Genomic DNA, 15,367 nt, shown 5'->3' with positions numbered 1-15,367 from the left:
TCATAAACAACATGATATTGCAAGGAATTTTTTGTGGATTTTTGTCAGAAGGGTTAATAAACATCTCAGTTCCAAAAACTCTGGCTTTTTTTGTTGGGTTACAGGGTTAACTTTGTCAAAACACTCATTTTTAATCATGTCCATCCTGGTCATGCCCAATGAAAATCTTAGCACTTCAGCTGTACTTTCCTGGAATACTGGAAAATCTTCTCTACCACATAGAGCCTGTCTCACTGTCTCTCTCAGCATTCTTCAACTTCCACCATTTAATCCTTACTTCTGCCTTTATTCTATTTCTCTATTATCATCTGTCTTTCTGTGTTTCTGTTCTTACAAACACACCCACCCAGCACCTCATTTCCTCTGTTCCCTTCATCTATATGTTCATTAAAGTCTGCTTCAATCATCACTCTCTCTTCTGGGGACACTCTTTACCATGGGGCAGGGATAGCTCAGTAGGTAAAGTGGTCACCCCATGATCGGAAGGTCGGCGGTTCGAATCCACTTAACGGCTACCCTGAGGTACCCCTGAGCAAGGTACCGTCCCTACACACTGCTCCCCGGGCGCCTGCTTAGTGGGCTGCCCACTGCTTCACTGAGTGAATGGGTCAAATGCAGAGAAAAACAAGTAATTTCCCCATGGGGATCAATAAAGTATCCATTATTATTATTATATCATCCAGTTTACTACAGTTATAACATGTTCATCACTTTTATTCTAAATATTGCCTGTTATCAGAGTTAGCAACCTGTTTTTTTCCACATTTCACATTTTTATTTCAATTTTAAGAAAAACAACTGTGGTCTCATTTTCAATTGTATAGCATTCATATTTTGTATTCTTGTAGATTATTTTTTTTCCATAGAATGGCAAATTCCAATTTACTTTAGCTACATGGAATCTCATGACTGTGGAAATTTTTCACCTCTTGTTAGGGCGCAATCGCACACTCGTACGTATTTCAGCATTACTTCCCTTTTTCAGTACCAAAAGTACAACAACAAAAAAACACCCACAACTCAAACATCTGATGACACACATGAGGTTTGACTGACATCATTTAATACTTTTTTTAAGACTAAATAGTCTTTTCTTAAGAGACAGTGATCTGTAGATACAAGTGTTAATTTCAGAGACAAGTGTTAATTTCAGTACAACAAAGTGACAGCAAAATAAAAAATAAATAAAATTACATTTAAAAAAAAGGAAACGCTCAAAATGTACACGTAAACTGCTCATCAGTGACATGACTCTCTGTAGTGTAAAAAAAAGACATCTTTGACTGACAAAAGACTTAAATCTTAGATTTAAATCAGCATCCTAATACCTCCCTTATTACTCAAGACAACCAGGCTCGGCTTAGTGTTATAGATTCATCTACTCATAACCAATGAAAGCTGACAGCCACATAGAGGCATAGCACAAGGCTAGATAATCTCTGGTTGCCCATGGTGGTGTAATGTCTGCACCACCTAAGCATAGGTGCATTTCTACTGCTTCAGTTTCAGAAATGCAACAATACGTGCTCTTTTTAAACACCATTTTATTTTCATCCTTTAATCTTCTCCAACTGAACAGGTTTCATAATAAAAGCACCCTGAAGTAATGAAGGGCACCTATGCACTGAAACTCTATAAGGATCTTAATTTGAAATACTTGCAGCCTGTTTCCATACAGGGCCGCTGCTAATAAAGGCCTGACTTTACCAGCATTGATCACAATTATTAATTCAATAGGACTTTAAAATAGGCTGTTAAGACCAAATTTATTCATGATGCTAATGTAAATGACTGAACGTAAGTAAGTAAGTAAGTAAGTAAAGTTTTATTTATATAGCACATTTCTAGATAAAAGATCACAAAGTGCTTTACAAGGTATAAAACAAAAACAGTCAAAAGTTAACAAAATGCAATTTTAAAAAGATGTGTTTTTAGCTGTTTTTTAAAAGTAATCACTGAGTCTGCAGATCTTAAGTTCTGAGGAAGAGAATTCCACAGTCTGGCGGCCACAGTAGCAAAAGCTCTATCACCCTTGGTTTTCAGTCTTGTATACTGGCCCTGATCACAAGACCTCAGGGACCTACTAGGGGCATAGGGCTGTAAAAGTTCAATGATGTATGATGGTGCTTGTTCTTGAAGAGCTTTAAATGTCAGAACCAGAATCTTAAAATGGACTCTGAATTCAACGGGGAGCCAGTGCAGCTGTATAAGCAACGGTGTTACATGAGAGTATTTCGATGCTTTTGTTAGAAGCCTTGCTGCACCATTTTGGACAATCTGCAGACGCACCAGGGAGTTTTTGTTTAGACATGTAAACAGTGAATTACAGTAGTCCAATCGTGATGAAATGAATGCATGAATAACAATCTCCAGTTCAGTATGAGATACTATGGGGCTCAATTTAGAAATGTTTCTTAAATGATAGAAGCAGGACCGAACCAGAGATTTGACGTGGACATCCAGGGTAAGAGCAGAATCAAAGGTTACCCCGAGGTTCCTGATAGACGATTTCACAAATGTTGAAAGAGGACCAAGAGCATTCATTATGTTAGGTGCTCCAGACAGACATGTGTCTGTCTGGAGCACATACAAGGACTTTAGTCTTTTCTTCATTAAGTTGGAGGAAGTTGTCAGCCATCCAACCTTTGATGGTTTCTAAGCACTCGTTTAGAGTCTGCAGCTTAGAAACATCTTCTGGTTTAAAAGATATATATAGCTGGATGTCGTCTGCGTAGCAGTGGTAGCAAATGTCCTCAAAGGGGCTCAAAATATGCTGGAGAGGAAGTAGATATATTAAAAACAATAAGGGCCACAGCACAGAACCTTGTGGCACACCATAGAACAGGGACGTGGAAGATGACCTGTACTTAGAGACCGCCACAGAAAAGTATCATTCATAGAGATACGAGGAGAACCACTCTAAGGCAGACCCAGATACACCAACCCAGTATTTCAGCCTTTCAAGCAAAATGTAATGGTCAACGGTGTCAAAGGCTGACGTGAGGTCCAACATTAGGAGTACAGAACACTTTCCTGCATCGTTTTGCATCAGAATGTCATTGAATGTAGTATTTTCGCTTAGAGAGGAAGGCTTTATAAAGTAGGAAGTGCATAATGTAGTGGTTAGCACTGTTGCTGGGTTCAAACAACCGTCTGTGTCTGAGTTTGCCTGTCTGGGTACTTTGGCTGTGGACTGTGGAGGACCACAGTCCAAAAACATGAAGTTAGTGGGATGAGATCAAGTGGTGATTCTGAATGGGGTTGTCTGCCTCTCTTTGTTAGCCCAGCTACCTCATCTATGATAGCTGGAATATGCTCAATGCGCTGCTCTTAATTTAGCTTCTTTTTTTTTACCCCATCATGCAACACACTTCTGTTGATGGAGCTCTCAGTGAGTGATTAAACCACCTAAAAATACAAAACATGCTTCAGAAACAGTCAAATTGTCCATCCATGTGTCCATATTTACTGCAAAGTAAGCATTTCACCTCCATTCAGTGGAATAAAAAATATGAGAAGAAATAGTTAAAAGATGGTTTTATGTCTCCATATTTAGGTTATGAAAGCTGTCTATAAATGTCAGGCAAACTTTTGGTAAAGTTTTCTGTTCATTCTTTGCCTTTCACAGTCAGTCTGGCAGGAACGAAAAAGTTAAAAAAAGAAGATGCTAAAGAAAGAAAAGGGAACTGAGCTTAAATCTGAGAAAGATAAAGTAAAGCGAAACCTTCCAGGTCTGACTGCACATGAAAAGGTCATTTTGAACAATAAGAATACTTGAATATTTTTCCACAGCCAATCAGTGGATACATGGATCTATCATGGGTGGATCTTAGGCAGAATGTGCAGGAATAACACATTTATCAAGAATCACTTAGCGAAGTTAACAGGCAGTTAACAGCAGTTTTACAAGCAAGTAAACGGAAGATGGTCAGCGACCTGCTATTTTTGTGGCCTTGGTGTTTTTCCTATATTCATGTCAGTAAAGACCATTCTGTCTCACACTCTGAAAAACAGTCATGACAATCAGGTTTTAAATACTGCAAAGTAAATAAAGAACAAACAAAATCTACATAAAAAATCCCCCCCAAAAATTAGCCCTCAGTTATTAGTACATATGATGCGACATCCTGCCCCTCCTCTGCCTTGCCCTGTGCCTCTCCCCTCCTACACAGACGTCTCTGACTGAAGCTTCATGACAAACTTGTGGCTTTTAGGGTCAATAAACTCTTCGGCTATGTGCAAGAAAGGAAGCGGCGTTACTGTCACAATCAGAGAAAGGTCGAGGCGCCTCAGACAGAAGACGTGGCCTTGACGCAGAGAGGCGGTCACTGGCTCCTCGCTCACTAGTGTCCACCGGCGCCCCCTGTTGCTGTCCAGGTACTGCAGGGTGGGGCCCGGGACGAGGTAACGCTCTAGGAAAGCCTTTAATGACAGCAGAAAATGCGCAGAACGGTTTGTGAACAAACTCCATCACACTGTTTAATGTGGCTGGATGTGATGTCAAAATAAAATGCTGCCACTACTTTAATGCTGGACAATTTTGATCACAATTCATAATCAAATGCAAAACATTTATAAAAGAAATTCACACTGTTTTCATACTTTGTCTACTTACACAAGAGCCGAACTCATTTATTTGAACCTTTAGCTGGAAATAGTGCATTTCTGCTTATTGTATCATATTTTTATTTCTACGTTCCTGACACAACGCTAAAGGGATGTGTGTCTCCTCCCAGGACTGAACTGGGGAAAATAACGCACACAAACTGACCCTCCTTACCTTTGGTGTCATGTTGTGGGTAATGCAGAACTGCAGGTGGCTGATGATGCTCTCCATGCTGTGGTAAGTCTGCTGCCTGGTTGCACGAAGGTACTTCTGCATGGCCCGCGCCATGGGGGCAAATATGGCTTGAGCTGCCTCCCTGGGGTCCATCACCTCCCGCGGGTGTTTGGGAGAGGAAGTGACTGCATCTTCCTGCTGATGACGTTTGATGTGGGTAAAAGCTTCTTCTACTGCCACCACCAGCCTGTGAGGATTAAGGAGACCATGACTCCACTAAACCGATGTCATGTACATTACAAACTACAAACTCTATACTTCTATGTTTATTACCCCAGGGGGAAAAAAAAGAGCATCATTTTAGGACTTTCAGGTAAAAACGTAATAATATGAATTCCACAAATTTAGTTAGTTCATGACAACAAACATCTTAACATCATTTTTTTTGTGTTTGTGCTTCCTTCTTATCTTTGAGTATGTTTATATGATTATGTTTTAGTAGGAAAACAACCTTTTAAGTTTAACCTAGTCTGCAACTTCTGCATCTTTGTCAGTGAATGCTTCTGTATTCACGCACCCGTTAGTACCTGGCTTTGCGTTTGCGGACCTTTCGCTCCACCTCGGCCTCTTCATAGTAGTACTCGTTGTGAGAGTTGTCTCTTCTCTGAGCGGCCGCTGCAATCATGGCTCTGGACTGGCCTGTGGAGTTATTGGTGCTGTTGTCTGTGAACAGAAATGTGACATTTAATTCGTGAGCAGAGTAACACGGGTGGCTCTGATACTTCTGATGAGCTTATCAGTTATTATTCCATGTAGAATTTGGAAGAAATAAATTAATAGACTCGTGCTTGTGTGAAATTCACTATGCAATCTGAAGCTATGGCTTTACATGTGGAGGTGAAAACTGCTTTTTCATTCAGCGTCATTTATTTCACTCGGACTGATAAGGTTTTTTGCTCAGCTGAATTGTTACCTTCCCCCAGGTTGTAGACTTTGAAAGCAGACATTTTCTTGGTGAGGATGGACTTGGGGAGGTTAAGCAATGCAGGGTTATAAACCGGAAAGTCGCTGTAGTACTGATCGAGAACCCACGCTGCGGCCCTCTGAATGCTGCATTGCACAACAAAGAGGAAGAAAGTTTGTTAAAACAGACGCAGGGTTGTTATCAGCATCGGCAACCTTAACATCCTCGCTGCTTTACTGCCCCTGAAACAGGAAGAAACAGCAACAGTCACTCAGATGGAGTGCCGCTCAAAAAACGGTTGCTGTGGACTAACAACGTACATCAGTGTGAAACAAAAAAAAGTGCACAGCACTGCAAGAATTATCAGAAATCACATGCAACAGCAATCCTCTGCTATGAAGTACGCTGCATTGGCCACCTCATTAGGAACACCTGTTCAACTCATATGAACACAAATATCTGATCAGCCAATCACAGGGCTCTGCATTTAGGCATGTAGACATGATTGAGACAACCTGCTGGTGCAGATGGTAAGTGTAGTGGCACAAAGAAGATGAAAGCATGGCTCCGCCGTGCCTTCATCAACAGTTCAGGCTGCTGCTGGTGGTTTGGTGGTGTGGGGGATGTTTCCTCTGCACAGATTGGGTCCCTTCATAGCAGCTGATCTTTATTTAAACACCACAGGCTACATGAGTATCGTTGCTGATCATGTCCATCCCTTTATGACCACAGTGTTTACAGCTCCATGGCAACACGCAAAGTCACAATATTCTTGGTTTCTTTAGCGTGACAATGACTTCACTGCACTCAAATGACCTCCACAGTCACCAGGGCCGTATTACAGGAAGCAGGTTCAACAAACTCTGAGTTTAAAAAGAAACTGTGGCTTGAATAACTGTGAGATCGACAATTTTGGAGTTTCCTATTCCAGAAAGGTTGATCAGAGTTCAGTCCACTCTGAGGATGTTCACCCTGAGTTAAGTGCAAAATTATCAGAGCTGAACAGGATCTGGGCCTGATCCCGTCTGAATCTGTGATCCTTATCAGCTCTCACCCATCCTGCTGTGCAATTGGACATTTGTAGCAGACGTCTGCCCTCCTGAGCTGTCTGGTCCATCCAGAGCTTATTTTTTTCTCCCCTTCTCCAGTGTTGCTGGGCTGTTCCCTTTTCATCTATAACGTCTTTATCTTGAAGATGACTGTTATTGTGATTTGCAATCCTCTAAATAAAATCATCACCTAATTATGGCCACATATTTTGCAGTTGTGTTGAGTTTTTAGTCCGATCGCTCTGCTTGCACCACCACCACATGCTTGCAGCTTCGCAGCAGAGCCAAAGGTTAAGAGGGGTCTAACACACATAGCACAGGCGTGACTTCCTAACCACCCACAGAAAATGAAAGCAACACCATCCACACGATCTTTGCATATTTTAAAAACCACTCACTGCGGTTTGGTTGGTAACTGCAGGAAAACTAGAGCAATGACTAAAACTGAGAATTAGTGCAATGCATTGAGGTCAAGAGTCAGTCAAAGTTGTAGGACTGAACAGTTCCACCGACACTGTGGGGAAAACTTCGTAACAAAATCTGGACTTTTTTTGTGGGTTGATCCACATACGGTTTGGAGAAAATAATGCATGTGGTGCGAAACAAAGTGGGCTTTTTTTGGACATCTTAGCAGTGGGTTGAAACGAACATGACCCAGACAGATCAAACAGTGATGAAATGCTGCCCCCTACTACAGCGTGGCCAAACTCTGCAGCAAGTGTCACTGAAATTTAAAAAGCATTATTTCAGAGAACTCGAGAAAAAAAAGAGGCACAAAAAATAGACAAATACTCCTGATTTTCCACACTTACTAACCTGAGATGTCCCACATTGTAGAAGCGGCTGACTCCATCTGTGCTCCTCACAACCTTCAGAGAGAAAGCAGGCTGCAGGTGTCTGACCTCCAGCAGCACGAGGGCTAGGTACTGAATGAACAACAACGCGTCCACCAGAGATGCCGCATAGCCCACAATCCCCCTGTAGTCTGTCTCTCTGGGCTCCAGCACCCGCACCCCATAGAAGAGCCAATAGGACGCCACGAAGAGAAAGACCAGCACAAGCAGCAGACAGCGAAACACAAAGAAGCGTGGCAGAGCGGCTCTGGGCGGGCGGAGAAACAGCGCCCACGTGGAGATGAGGAGGATCAGGAGCTTGAAGGCGAGTGAAATGTAAAGGCCTTCGCACGGCGTGCCACAAGGGTCCAGTGAGTCCCGCCACAAGAACTGTGGGAGGGCCAAGAAGGCCAGTGGAGTGATCAGAGAGACGAAGCCCAGAATGGCTCCCAGCGCTGGGCTGATGTAACGCCGGCACTCCAGCGCTGAAGAGTCGTCTGAGTCCTTAGATAGCTGCGTCAGGTCCTCGTTTGAGATGCTGTCCACGGAGGTGCCGGTGACCACCGTGGTCGTTTCACCCCAGTTGTCATCCTGAAGGAAGAGGTCAGTGTCAGAAATGCTGCGGCTATGAAGAACATTTGTTACAAGACTAAAAATGAAAAATGAATCTCTCACCCTGTCGTCCTCTCTGGGGGAATCTGCGTCCAGCAGCGACTCCCCCGGAGCCTGGATGACCACAGATTTCTCTCCACGGATGCTGCCATCGCGATTCTTAGAGCGATGCCTGTCCCTTCTCTCCCTGCACACACACAAGAAAAAAGTAGTTATCGTCTACAAACGCACAACATTTAATTCATGTCAGCAGATTTTGATCTGATTCTTCAGAAGCGGTTGTGGTGAACCTCTGCTATTTAAGAAAAAAACATCATTTTATATTTTTCCATAATCTACTGCATTGTTATTATGAACATATAATGTAATTATACACTACTGTTTCATGTAAGCAGCGTGTTGACTTTATCTAGTGTCTTTAAAGATATGTGTTACTGTTTATTTACTAGTGAATGCCCGTGCTCTAGAGTTGTTTGTTTGATTTTAGTCAGATGATTTATATGTCAATTAACGGACTGTCCATTGATGACATAGCAATACAATGTGGTGAAAAAATAGTTGCTCCCCTCCAGATTTCTTAGTTTTTGGCATATTTGTCACACTTACATGTTCCAGAATATCAAACAAATTCTAATACTAGACAAAGATAACTAAAGTAAAGACAAAATGCAGTTTTTAGACTATGTCTTGATGCGTGCTCAGTCATCCAGGTAAGTAAATCTCCAAAAGTTGATTCTGTTCCTCTGGACGTAGCGTTTTCAGTGGGAGAGTTTGTGCTCCAGTGGATGATGAGAGTCAAACTTTAAATACTGATCCGTATGTGTAGGTTTACAGTACACGTCAGCTTTTAGATGTCCCCCATTACTGATGGAACTCTCACAGTCTAAGAAGGCTAACCTGCCCCTTTTCATATCCTCCCTGGTGAATTTGATGTGTCGGTCCACCGAGTTAATGTGATCCGTGAATTGTGGTACATCCTGAGATTTGTTTTTCACCCAGGTGTCATCCACATATCCAAACCAATGGCTTGGTGGTGTGCCAGGGTAGGATAGCAAAGCCCTTTTTTCCACTTCTTCCATGTACAAATTGGCCACGATAGGTGAAACTGGGGAGCCCATGGCACACCCATGTTTCTGCCTGTAGAACTGACCCTTGTATGTGAAGTAGGTGGAATGAAGACACAGTTTGAAAAGCAAACACACTTGGTCGATGCTGAGAGTGGTCCTGTTGCTGAGGTTGAGGTCATCCTGTAATCTCTTACAAACTACCTCCAACGCTTCCGTGACTGGGATGCAAGTGAACAGAGATGTAACATCGTACGAGACCACGGTTTCATCTGCCTCCATAATGACATCTCTCACCTTCTTAACAAAATCCAACGTGTTCTGGACGTGTTCTCCCACTGAAAACGCTACGTCCAGATGAACAGAATCAACTTTTGGAGTTTTTAGACAATGATTTCATTATTAAGGGGAAAACAGTTCTCCAAACCTACAGCCTGCATTAAAATGCAAGTGCCCCTAAAACTGGCAGTGCCAAAAAACTAAAAAACTGAGGCTTTCACATGTGGAAGACTTTTTGTTCCGCTCTTGAGCATGAACTGATGGTTGGATATTCTCCTTCAGGATTATCTGGTAGGGATCAGAATTCATGTCCTGAAGCAACACCATCACACTAACACCACCATGTCTGACTGTTAGTATGATGGTGTTTTTCTGAAATGCTGTGCCAGTTTAATGCAGATCTAACAGGACTCAAATCTTCCAGAAAGTTCAGCTTTTTCCCCCCAAAAGTCTTTGGAGTCAAAGATGTTTTTTGGTAAATGTGAGACGAGCCTTTGTGTTCTTCTTGCTCAGCAGTGGTTTTCTCCTTGAACTCTCGCATGGATGGCATTTTTGCCGTCTCTTTCTTATTGTTGAATCATAACCTCTGACCTTATCTGAGACACGTGAGGCCTGCAGTTCTTTACATGTTGTTCTAGGTTCTTTTACGACTTCCTAGATGAGTCGTCAGTGTGCTCTTTGAGTCATTTTGGTAGGCAGGACACTCTTCGCCACTTTTCAAAGTTTTATCCATTTGTGGATAATGGCTCTCACTGCGGTTCATGGAATCACAAAGCCTTAGAAATGGCTTAGACATAACTGGCTGTTTGTCAGCCGTTTCTTTAAGTCATGGCATGATGTGTTGCTTTTTGCGATCTTTTGTGATTTCTTGATTTGACAGGTCTAGCAGTAATAAAGCCCGAGTGCAATTAATCAAAGTTAATTCATGATTTAACAAACAGGGCAATTCTTTTTTCACAGAGGACCGGGGAGGTGTGGATAAATCACACCTGCATTTCGCATATTTGTCTAATATTAAAAGTTTTGTGGATACAAATTAGATGTTACTGTTGTGAAATTAAAATGATTCAGTGGGTTTCTAAGATGTCAGAAGTGTCATTTTCGCTTGTTGTCATGTGGTTGTTATGCACCATGATGATATGTGATCACAGTACTTGATAGCGATAGTTTCGCTGCTCACGTCCTAATCACAGATTTGGTTTATTACTGTAAGAGTTGTGACATCCAGCTGTAATATGACTGAAAAGTTCATCGATCATTAGAATTTAGATTTAAAGACCTCAGCTTGGCCTTTCAGAAATGCTCTGCTATTTTAAAACGGGATGAGGACAATGACAGACACGAACACAAACACTGGACAGCATTGCTGCTCAGCTTGCTTCTTCTACCTGTGTTTGCGGGAACTCCTCGAGTGGGATGACTTGTAAGAGTATCCCGAGTACGTTGACTCGTTGTCCATGTCAGTGATCGGCGGTGGGCGGAGTTTCCGGGCCACTCCTGTCCCCAAACCGCCCTTGTCCCAGACCACTCCCAACTGGCTCTTGCAGTTGCTGATGGACTTGGTAGAGAGGGCCAGAGGGAGGCGCAGCAGATCCACTTTACTCCTGAGGGAATCTATCTTGGAGCCTTGGGAGAAGACGGAAAGATGGGGGAGGAAGACAGAGTGAGAGATTAATTATAGATAGGGTGAGTGTTTGGAAAAGGCATGGAGACCATTTGGGAGAGAGAGAAAGCTGAGAGAGAAGAGAGAGGGAGAGCGGGGAGAGGAGGCAGAGAGATGAATGAAGAGAAGGAGGGATAGGAAAAAGATAATTTGTCATGTGAGACAGAAGTAAAACAGTCTCAGAGGGACACATACTGAGGAATGGCAACAAGAAGAGAGACAGCTTTGTTGAAATGTTGGCACTCTAAGTGTATGGAAGAGCATAACTGAGCCCATTATTCTGCCTTTTTTTTTTAAATGAGCAAACTGAGTGATTTGGCTCCAAGTGTGTTCTCAGCCAATGAAGGGCAACCACATCACCTATTCTTAGGCTGCAAGTCTCCAGTGTGCAGGACACACAGGAACAGATGCCCAACATGGCAGCCGCTTGAAAATATTCCTGCTGTCTTATACGTGAAAAACGTGGAAACATGCAGTTTAAAAAAGAATAAAGAACCTGCACTTTGTTGCTTTTTAAAGTGAGCTTCATTTATTTCGGTATATTTAACCTTCCGTAGAGTTTTGTTGTGGGTCGGTCTGCGATCTGCATTCTCGCCCACATTCCCCAACTGTCCCCCGTGGTCTCCTGGGGCAACGGAGCTTAGCTACTACAATGGGGATGAATGGGAGGCTAGCGGTGAGAAAAGACAAGAGGGGGAGCAGTTGTCGTAGCGACCAAAACATCAACTCAGCAGCACCCCATCCTGTTCTCTTATCCCTCAACTGCACACCTCAAGACTTTTTTTTAAACTAAGCAAATCTGGCATCATTGTAAGGACATTCCTCTGAATCCACAGACCTGTAATCTGTTTTTGTTTTCATGCAGATAGAGCCGGGTTGTTTTCTCATGGGTACTTTCCAAACTGCCTGCAGAAAAAGCGGACACTTAATCTAATAACAAGCCACCTCGTGCTCTCAGTTTGTGCCGTGACCTGAAGCATCACATCTCCACATTAGAGACTTCAGGTTTTACTTAACGGCTTTCATGTGATTCAAACATGGACTTCTGAAGACGGACATTTTCCAAGAAGGCGCATGAGTAGGTTTAAATTTTAGGAGATCGGACCTTCATGTGGAGTTGTCTGACATCCACAGAGGGTCACTGAAAATTTCTGACACTTAAATATCAATATTTCTCTGACACACTGATTTATTTACTTTGTAGAAGCTGTTATTATTTTAATAATGCAGAAATGAGGACCACCGCTTTAAAAGGGAACCTGTTATATTCAACTTCCATATTTTTATTAGACTTCACTCATGCAGTTTTGCATAACTCACAGTTAAATATAACCCTTATTCGTTTTATACTCGGGCTCTGTGCACCCCCTCTCTTCACTGTCAAAAACAAGCAGTTTTAGTTCCCTTCCCCCTCCTTGTTAGACAAGTTTATTCTGATTGGCTGCTCCTAGCAAACAAAATATTTAAACAGCAGATGGGTGGGGCTTCTTTGTTCTCAGCTGGAGATGTGTGCCTTATCAGGGAACATATTAGGATATCTGCTTGCACTGACGTAATGAAGAAACACAGGTTGAAAGAAAACTGTGAATCCTGAGCTTCTGGTTCACAGCGGACAAACTGTTTCACACCTTCCTTTTTAAGACAGCTTTCTTCTGATTAACAGCCCCTTATAAACAGAAGACTTAAAAAGTAAGTTGGAGTTAGTTCTGTGTTTAAAGCTAGAGCTATGTGTGTGAGATGATGATATTAGTGATACTGGCCTCTTGATACTGATACTGAAAAAGATATCCATGTACGTGTGGACGTGGCCTAGAGCTTGTGGCTCACATATAATTGACTGTACATACACTGACCTGATTATTTAGAAATCTGGCCATGTTTTAGAACAAACAGTTAAACAGAGCCTTCAGCTTTCAGGCCCCTCCTCTGTGGAACCAGCTCCAGGTTTGGATTCATGAGAGAGACACTATCTCTACTTAAAAAGTGAGGACTTTTATCCCAATAAAAGTAAAATGTCTCCTCAGTTTTCATGTAAAACCTTCTTTGAATGTATATGAGCTAAAAGAGGGAACACATAAATGAAGTGAAGAGTTTAGCAATGAGTTGCTAAGCATAGTTTTTGTCTGCTGTGTCCACAGGGCATAAAACGGCATTCTTGCCTCCTTAGAGAGAGACATGGCTGTATGGACTACCTGTCACAGCACCATGCTGGGCAGAGCGCTCTGCCAACTTTCTGGATAAAAATGGAAATCACTTTGACCTAAGAACTCATATTCCCCGTTGACACGATGAAAAATTATCTTCAGAGCTGCTGCAGTTTGAGCATGATACCTCTCATCAAGACAAAGGGGTTTTTTTGGGTTTTTTTCAAATACTGTCTCAAACAGAAAAAGGAGCATGAGAGAGTGGTGGTTACAAACCATCAGGACTGAGTGAAAAACAGCCCCACAGTTACCTCTGTGTGTCTAGAGAGTGCAAACCTCCATGGATGTCCTTGACTATGGGAGGCATACTGACACATGCTCAAGTAGAATATTTTATCTCTGCAGACAAACACAAACTTAATGCAAAATGTCAGAATTTACAGTAAATGTTTCTCACAGATTGGAAACTATTTTGTTCCATGAATGTGAACAAAACCAGCCCCTCATCTCTCTCTCTCACGCTGACAGGACACAGTTAATCACATCGATCACACTGATCAGATAAGGCTATCCCACTGTAATCGATTCACTAGTTGATTTACACTGCAGTCCACTGTCATGTGAGATTTTCCACGTGCAGTGTGGAAAGGGGACTGCCAGCACTTAAACTAAATTTGAATTTAAGAGGCCTGCCTCAAAGTCCTAAGTTGTTGTTGTCGTCAGTGTTTACTAGCGTCCACTTCTGCTGATGCTGAGAGATAACTATCTGTGGATTTGCATTTTTAAAAAGCTTTCATTGCCTTCATATCACTATGTGTCCTTCCACTCGTGTTTAAATAAAATGCATTTGTCAGCAGGTGAAACTTTGTATTTTTTAAATCAGTTTAGGATGTTTTTAACTCTCTGTCGCTGTTTAGCCTCATGTCTAATTCTGTGACTCACAGGGGTCTCCTGTCCTCCGGGTGGCAGTGAGCCAGCGAGGTGTGGGTTGCCTCCTGTCCTCACTCCAAGAGTCAACCCTAAACAGAGTAGTTGAATAATCCAGGACTCTACAAACACTCAAACAGCTGACATGATAGATGTGAAGGCGCTTCCAGGGAAGGTTTGCACGTAACGCGATTTTACTTTAAGCGTCAAAGAGAATCGGTGTTAAAACAAAGCAGAGCATGCAGGCTGAAGTGATGCTGCTGTGAGCCACAGACTGGTGACCAACAGCAAATAAGTTGGTCACCAGTCTTTTATTTCACGATAGTGAAATAGTTTACCCACACGCGTGGCGCAAAGTGCGTCCTTAAGCACACTGTGCGTAAAAGTCCACGGATGAGAGGCTGAGCACCAGCTTCTATCAAGTGTTGTGGTGCTGGAGAAATTCATGTATAATAAACTACTGTAATACCTGCAGGAAGGTTTTTCCAGAGGTCCTACCTTTCTCCCTGAAGGAAAAAGCGGCAGCCTGCAGCACAAAGAGCCGCTGTTAGCAGCAGCAGCGGTGCCAGAGGGCAGAGTGTCCAACAAAAGCGACTCCAAACGCTCCCAATTCACTTTCTCTCATCTGTCCTGTTTCCTCGCTCATTTACAGCAGGAGTGAATGTTGAATCTCCGCTGTGCGCACACTTTGTTTTACTTTTCTCTTTAATAAAATCCTCCCAGCGAACATCAACAACAGGCTGCGGGTCAGACCTCATCCCCGATCTACTTCTGCGGTGTCCCGCTGTGAGGGGGGTCTCGCACGCACGTACTGAACCGGCACAGTTGGAGTGTATTCTCGGCTTCCGGTACGGATTTTCATAATAAAACTGAACTTTCAAACTCAAAGACAATGCGAAAATCATCTCGAAACATTAAAAACTTCCCTGGATGTATTTCCACAGCCACCTGATTATTTATTTACAATCTCTTAACATGGAAACTGAATTTCATATCTTTTCCATATAATACAGAAAAGCAGGTTTACCAAGAAAGCCTTAGAAACTCTCATG

General features: G+C 42.5%; 1 protein-coding gene across 2 annotated transcripts; it reads right to left on the bottom strand.

Moving 5' to 3' along the window:
• Positions 1 to 1,806: 1,806 nt before the first annotated feature.
• Positions 1,807 to 15,119, bottom strand: LOC146674597 (vang-like protein 2). 2 transcript variants are annotated; one of them, XM_085397265.1, is made up of 8 exons: positions 14,785 to 15,119; positions 10,970 to 11,207; positions 8,302 to 8,425; positions 7,610 to 8,217; positions 5,754 to 5,890; positions 5,368 to 5,503; positions 4,781 to 5,027; positions 1,807 to 4,422 (listed from the first exon to the last, which is right to left on the bottom strand). In XM_085397265.1, the coding sequence occupies exons 2-8, from the start codon at positions 11,038 to 11,040 to the stop codon at positions 4,165 to 4,167; spliced, it is 1,581 nt and encodes a 526-aa protein (XP_085253391.1). In that variant the 5' UTR covers positions 11,041 to 11,207; positions 14,785 to 15,119; the 3' UTR covers positions 1,807 to 4,164. The 2 variants fall into 2 exon arrangements, with proteins under 2 accessions (XP_085253391.1, XP_085253399.1); XM_085397273.1 differs by having other exon boundaries at positions 14,814 to 15,119.
• Between the last annotated feature and the right edge of the window lie 248 nt (positions 15,120 to 15,367).

This window comes from Rhamphochromis longiceps, linkage group LG3, assembly GCF_057381845.1.
Source record: "Rhamphochromis longiceps isolate RC_006_pf linkage group LG3, R_longiceps_female_GT1.1, whole genome shotgun sequence".
NCBI classification, from domain to species: Eukaryota; Metazoa; Chordata; class Actinopteri; order Cichliformes; family Cichlidae; genus Rhamphochromis; species Rhamphochromis longiceps.
Note: the sequence above shows the minus strand (reverse complement) of the source record. Positions and strands in the feature narration are given on the sequence as shown.

What these genes read in the sequence shown, in the direction of transcription:
- LOC146674597 (XM_085397265.1), bottom strand. Translation starts at nt 11,040, where the DNA reads ATGGACAACGAGTCAACGTACTCGGGATACTCTTACAAGTCATCCCAC. An exon ending in CCCCCAGAGAGGACGACAGG is followed by an intron (nt 8,218 to 8,301) that starts GTGAGAGATTCA and finishes CTCTTCCTTCAG; the next exon opens with GATGACAACTGGGGTGAAAC. An exon ending in CCCACAACATGACACCAAAG is followed by an intron (nt 4,423 to 4,780) that starts GTAAGGAGGGTC and finishes CTGTCATTAAAG; the next exon opens with GCTTTCCTAGAGCGTTACCT.